Raw genomic sequence first — 7,147 nt, forward strand, 5'->3', positions numbered from 1 at the left:
TTTTATAAATTCAAATTTATTTTCACAAAATCATTATTCATTGTTTGGTAAACAAAACAAACAACCGGAAAAAAAAAAAAGACTTGGATTATAACGAGTACAGATGTTGTAATGAAAACACCTGAACTGAGCTAGAAGTGAGTTTAAGGGCCTTTAAGGTCGCCTGGGAAATTTAGAAAAGTCTGGTGGTCGGCGTTGCATATAAGCAGTTCTTCCTTCGGTAGCTTCTTCGGTTCCATAGAATAAGAGTGTCGCATCGCCACCAAGTTCCTGCAGCAAGAAAAGTTTGTAAATCCGTTAAATACTGTATGCTAGTAAATTCTTTAAAACTGAACGGATCCATATTTGTGACTACAGTGAGTTTGGAACTTAGATTGCAAATTTGACTATAGGATTTTGTTTCTTTAAAACGGAAAGAGACTAAGCAAGTTGGTTGAAGGAAGTACCTGAAGTCCAGCATGGCCATCATCAACTGCATTGAGTGCTGCCTTAAGCACTCGGATTGCAGTTGGGCTGTTCCGTAAGATTTCTCTACACCACTTGACTGTTTCTTTCTCCAATTCCTCTAGCTGGGAACAGAAAACAGATCTCAGTGAAGTAATCAAACAATTTACAAGCAAGCAAACAGAGTGATATATCTTGTGAATCTGTGACGACACTACGGGTTTACTAATTAACTTTACCGGAACAACTGTATTGATAAGTCCCATTTTGTCTGCTTCAGAAGCTGTGTAGAACCTTGTCATAAACCACATTTCTCGTGCCTTTTTAGGACCAACCTGTTTTTTTGTTTCAAACAGTTTGATCAGTCCATTTTTGTTAGATTTTAGATGTAGCATCACAGTATTAGTCAGTTATATCAAGCAATTACCAGACGAGACATGATGGAACTTCCATAACCAGCATCAAAACTTCCAACCTGAAGACATGAAATTGGTCCACATAATCAATGGGGATTAGTAATAACTCCAGCTCTTACTTCACTGACACATTCTCGAAACTGAAACAGAGGCCAGAGGGAGAACCTTAGGACCCGTTTGACCAAAAATAGCATTATCAGCTGCAATGGTAAGATCGCAAACCATGTGCAAGATATGTCCTCCTCCAACAGCATAACCAGCAACCTGACTCAGTCAAAAAGCAAGCAGATCAGCCACAAGAAATGCTCTCTGCCTATGGGCACAGATGCACACAATAACAAAGCTACTCTATCCAGGATCAGCACAAAGATGCATAGAGCAAACTAGCAGTTGTTTGAAGGTGCTTACCATTGCGATAACTGGCTTTGGCAATCTGCGGATTTGAACCTGATTATGAACAGAAAAAGGAAGGTGGGAAATAATACATTAATCCAATAAGGATGAGGAAACCCAAACCTTTTTATCGTTTTGTAGATCAAGGACATACCTGGAGATCAAGAACATTAAGGCGGCCAACATCACTGGGATCAGCATAACCGTCTGGTGTTCTCAACGCCTGATCACCACCACTGCAAAATGCTTTTGTTCCCTAAACCATCAATATTACTATTCAGAACAATAGTTTCAGAAACAAGTATCAAAAACAGAGAACACTATTGAGCTCAGTGTCATCAACTCCAAAAGTAAGATCTAACCTTGGCACTACTGAGACTCAAAGCAAAGGTAATAACTAGACATTGACTTAGTACCATAACATTCACAAATCAACTTTCATAAGGTTCTGCTACATTTCTTACTGTCACATAACATTTAACAAGCAGATATCAACTCAAATGTTAACCACTATCACAAAGGAAAGAAGCACAATATATAAAGTATTTTTACCTTGCCGGTGAGTATGATGACTCCTATAGAGCTGTCATCTCTAGCATCATTAAACGCACGCATAAGCTCCTTCACAGTCCGAGGCCGAAACGCGTTCCTTCTCTCTGGCCTGTTTATAGTAATCTACATAAACCCACAAAAAAACAAAAGAACGATAAAATTCAAACCTCCTCCACCAAAAACATAACTCCGTGAGGAATTTTATCAAACACTAGTGACTAGACAAGCACAAACCTTTGCGATACCTTCATCAAGGGATTTCTCATAAATAACGTCAACAAACTCCTTATGTTCTTCCCCGTCACCAAAGATTTCAGCTTTTTTCCAAACGACTTCATGGGTCGGAACTTCACCGTGAACCTTATGGAAACTATCATTCATCGACGAAGCAATACAAGGTTCCACTGAGTCAACGCGAGCTGAGCTCAATCCGATAGGACTGAGATGATTGGTAACGACGGACATCCGCCGGCTCGCCGTGCCGAGTTCCTTTGAATCCGCCATTGGTGAGGAAGAAGCGAGACAGAGAAAGATGATAACGATGATGATAATGACCAGAGATTATATAACATGGACTGTGACAATGCATTTTATAATTAAGAGAAAGAAAAAAAAAAAGGTTGAAACTTTGAAGAATCAGAGGAAGTGGACAGAATTGCTTGGCGCCTCTGTTCCTTTCTATATAAAAAAAAAACGTTTTTGACGATGAGATAAGATAAGGCAAAACGCAGCAAAACGTGCGTTTCACCTTCACACTTGGACATATATTTAGACTTCTTCATTGGTATAATGTATTATTGTATTGAATTCAACCTAGACGATCTTCAATAAGACAAAATGTTGGTACTGATTCGTTAAAACCCCAAAAACCTGTTTTAATGAAAAAGGAAGAATCTGGAGAGAAGGATTTACACTTCAACAGTAGGATGAAAAAAAAGCAACAAAGAAGGAATGATTGGTGTTAGAATCTATTAACTACTAAAACTATAACTAACCGTGTCTATGAATTCTAACTCTAAAGCTACGCAAGATCCTGCTGTGTTCTTTATAAGCCAATACAAGGAGTGATCTGTGCTACCCACTTCACATATCATCTCTGACTTATCGCTTCCGTTTCTGACTCCTTTTCTTTGTAAAGGCAGCAATAGAAGCAGGAATGCCTATGGTTGTTCTGCCTTTCTTACAACCCCATTTCACCGGCAGATCATTGACTATACTGCTGATATCATTTGTTCCGCTTAGTTGCACCAACTGTTTTATCTGATCAAGCATCTGCAGCGTCAATGCCATTGAGAGATCCAAGGCTATTGAGTCATCCATAGGTGTCATCTTTATGTTTCTTATTTTTTCTTTTAAGGACCGCAAGGACATTGAGTCACCATAGCCTTCACGGTTTTCGCAAATTGTGTTTACCTTTATGATGTGTTTGCATAAGTTCCCTTGCAAAGACCAAGCGCAATCACAGAAGGCAAACTCTGAACCTGGATTCCACACAACCCGTGCTACGTCGCTATCTCTCTGAGACTGAACCTTTGCAACAAGGATGTTGTTTTCATCTAGTGTAACAGCAGAGTCTGGAATCTCCGTCGCTCGGTGCCACGAAGTAGAAGCTATGTATTCTTCTTTAACGTTTTGGAAAGAATCACTTTCATCAGCATACCGATCAAGCCAATAACTAGAATGGAGTTCAGTCGTCAGCTTATGTACCAACCAATCTACTCTCTGAAGGGCACCGAGGTGTGTATCGTCAAACAATTTTACTTTAAGCTTTATATGGTAAGCTTCTATAGCACCACATGCTTCTTGGCTTGCAAGTGGAAGACTTTTTATAGTTGATAGCCACATTCCTGCAAATATTAGAGAACACATAAGGCAAAGACTAAGATTACCAAGACCACTAATTAGCAGCGATCCCAGCGGTTCTATATAATAAGATAAGAAAATGAATAGAATATGAGAAATGTCTAACCTATTTTAGGTAACCAAGTGGATGTGAAATACTGCATGAAGGCGGTTTGATCAACAAAATCGTGAGTTAATCTTTCTAGAGCCTTTGGTGTATCTACTTCATCCCAAATACTGTACACGAGTTCTCCCAAACATTTGAATAACTTTCTTTGAACCTCAATGCCATCGCACTTCTTTACAACATTCCGAAGCCATGATCTACGAACACGCCAGAGAGCAAAAAGGACGGGGCAACAAAATGTATCCCTGGAAAAGTAATAAAACGGAACTGAGTCAGTTTACAAATACACTCTTTATCCAATTATGGAACTCCATATACAGAGTTGAAGCATCATCAATCATGCCTTATGGGATCAATCTCTGTTGCAGCATCATCAATGATAAAGCCGTTGATTTTGAAACCAGGCTCAACACTCTGGGCGCGTTGGAGTAGTATTTTCATCCACTTCTCAACATCAGATTTCAAATAGCTACGAGAGATAATCCAAGCGACGGGGAGAGCATGATGTCTTGAATCAAATACAAGAAGCGTGCACAGAGGATACTGTCATAGTGTTTAAGATATCAGGATTAATCACATAACTCCCGCAAAAACAGACACAGACATAAAACATAAGATCCATCTTACCTTGAGTCTCTTTATCCCAAATGTCGAATCAGCTGCAACGAGACTGCAATGTCCAAAACGCACAAACTGCTGCAACTGCCACTCCGTTTGAATCCCAAGCATGAACTGATCGGTTTCAGAAGATTCCTGATAAAAGAAGATTGATTTCTTGTTGCGCTCAGCCCAAATCTTGATACTAGCTTGATCATCTAAATCCAGCTCATGAGTGGAACGTTTGATAATCATCCCAAGTTTATGAACATACTGAGAGGCAAGACTATTGACAGTTGCATCAGAACCACAATACCTCTGAATCCCTTCAATATGTTTCTCCAAAACGTTCTCTTCAGGAATCCCAAGATAGATCATAGACATAGTCTGCTGCTGAATCTCATTACATATATAAGGAATCTTCTTAGCACCAGGACCAATAGCATCTCTATCAAGAGGTCCATGACAAACAAACCCAGCTTTGTTCACATGTCGTCTCTCATTGTAAATGAGAAGCGCAAGTGAAGGACGAGCATAGAGCCGTTTCACCACGAAATGACAAGTACATCCTCTCATAGACTGAGGTCTCGCTGCACGGTTCCTAGTGTTGAGACGGTACTTTCTACTGGGCAAAACACCACCACCTTCACCATAGTTCTCAGGACCAAATGAACACCAATACCTTCAATAAGAAGTAAACCCCACAAATGAAAAAAACCTAACAATGAGATCTTTGATTGCTTTGAAGTAGGTTTTGAAACTTACAGTCTATATTCCAAATACTCGTCGCTCTTGTACTCTTTGAGACTGCCTCGAGAGCGTTTCCTTCCTCTTTCGATGTGAAATCGTGTTGGGCACTCTGCGTTTGAGCATTCTCCGATGATGAACTCGTCGACCCTTGCGTATGGAACCAGTGCTACTTCATCGTGATGCTCCGATGTTCCGAATTTGGTCCAGGTTAAATCAGCCCATGAAAAGTCTTCTACTTGTGGGTTCTGAACTGGAATCTCTTCTAATGATTCGATTATCTCCATCTCTGTGTATTGTTTTTTTTGAGTGAACTGTGCAGCGACTGCACAGGCCCCAGAAATTAGGGTTTTTTTTTGTTTGTTTTTACAGAAGAATCGAAAAGGGAAGAGGATGAAGAAATACATTGGGGAGGAAATGAGGAATTTTGTTACAAAATAGTCCTTGTATTTTTATTTATTTTAAAAATCGGCCCTTATATTTATCTTTGTTAATTTCCCCCTTTTTCTATATTATTATCTATAATTTGAAAAGAGCCTAAACATTAATAATTCTTGATCTCTATATTTTTTTTTTTTTGACAATCACTTGATCTCTATATTTTCTCTAACGTAAAACCTTAGATAACACACAAAGGGAAAAAAATATAGAGAGCTCAGAGCCTTAGATAACCAACGCTTAAAGCAATTTCATCACAGCTCAATTGCACCAGCCGGGAATCGAACCCAGGTCTGTACCGTGGCAGGGTACTATTCTACCACTAGACCACTGGTTCTACTTGTTTGATTATTCTACTTTATGTATATATATATACCAAACATATTGTTTTATACGACACAAAAAAAAACTCAGCAATTTGGATAAAATAAGAATGGAGTGGAGATTCACATCTATGCTTACATTTTTTATTTTGCTATGTAAGTATATTTGTAACATTTTGGATACAACTTGATGTTAATGGATAGCTGACGTGAACTTGATTGTACTAATAGACTGCTTTGGACCTTTTGGTTTAGTCTGTTGAACGGTAGAGAAGACAATAACATATTCATATAACTCGAGTGTTTTATTGAGACCAAAACTATATTAAGTATAAGTGTATTACCATAGACAAGTAATACACTGAATCATCTTATTTCCGTCAGATTGTAGAAAAACAATCTTTCCATTTAGTAGAGAGACCTAATTAAACATGCATGTGAAAACAAACAACAAACTTGTTGCTAAGAGTTCCAAACTAAAGAAGATGATATATCTTATGAATCCGCGGATACATCATCCTTTCACGGTCACATTCATCGTAGTCCCCTTAATTACACTTCCATTTATACAACATAGAAAAACACCAAAGGCGAGTTGCCTCATGTCCTGAATTATATCTTTTGATTTATTTTATTTTCGCCACTAGTTTTCATCTTTTGATTTTTCATAAAGCGATAAAGTATAAACTCTAATTAAGAAATAAGAAAACATGCAAATAAGAAAAATGAACCCTTCACCTTGCTGACCAGTGGCGAATATTTAGATGAAAACTATACTGCAAGATAGTAATGTTTTCCCTTATGTGGGGAAAAAAAGAAAAAAAGAGCTCAGAGGTGTGGCGAATCTCAAATGAATGTTCAGAAGAATGCGAAGGACCCAACCAACCGGGAATCGAACCCAGATCTGTACCATGGCAGGGTACTATTCTACCACTAGACCTCTGGTGCTACTTATACACTTATTCCTTTTACAAATTTATATATAACTAACAGCTCCAACTAAGCCTTAAAGAGTAAACTGGTGGGTTGATAATTTCAATTAAGTAAACCCATGACCAAGTAACGTGTGCCTCATCTTGTCCCCAAATTCGTCTAATTTTCAAACCCTAATCTCAAACCATCTTCATCTCATCAAACACATTGAGCGGCCATTGAAATTAGGGCTTCTGAGAGATCACATAATTACCGTAGACGTAAGACAGAAACATAAGAATATTTGGCGAAGAAGGAATAACTTTTATGAATTTAACCTTTTACCAAAAAAAAAA

At 38.4% G+C, this 7,147-nt stretch overlaps 2 protein-coding genes across 2 annotated transcripts; both read right to left on the reverse strand.

The window, feature by feature from the left end:
• On the reverse strand, positions 72–2,450 carry LOC104752723 (1,4-dihydroxy-2-naphthoyl-CoA synthase, peroxisomal). Its single transcript, XM_010474931.2, has 9 exons — positions 2,040–2,450; positions 1,806–1,928; positions 1,408–1,509; positions 1,269–1,307; positions 1,026–1,124; positions 872–919; positions 684–779; positions 447–569; positions 72–270 (listed from the first exon to the last, which is right to left on the reverse strand). The coding sequence occupies exons 1-9, from the start codon at positions 2,307–2,309 to the stop codon at positions 154–156; spliced, it is 1,017 nt and encodes a 338-aa protein (XP_010473233.1). The 5' UTR covers positions 2,310–2,450; the 3' UTR covers positions 72–153.
• Positions 2,634–5,495, reverse strand: LOC104752724. Its single transcript, XM_010474932.1, has 5 exons — positions 5,137–5,495; positions 4,402–5,053; positions 4,118–4,317; positions 3,775–4,019; positions 2,634–3,652 (listed from the first exon to the last, which is right to left on the reverse strand). Exons 1-5 carry the CDS (start codon positions 5,403–5,405, stop codon positions 2,907–2,909), a joined length of 2,112 nt encoding a protein of 703 aa, XP_010473234.1. The 5' UTR covers positions 5,406–5,495; the 3' UTR covers positions 2,634–2,906.

This window comes from Camelina sativa, chromosome 16, assembly GCF_000633955.1.
Source record: "Camelina sativa cultivar DH55 chromosome 16, Cs, whole genome shotgun sequence".
NCBI classification, from domain to species: domain Eukaryota; kingdom Viridiplantae; phylum Streptophyta; class Magnoliopsida; order Brassicales; family Brassicaceae; genus Camelina; species Camelina sativa.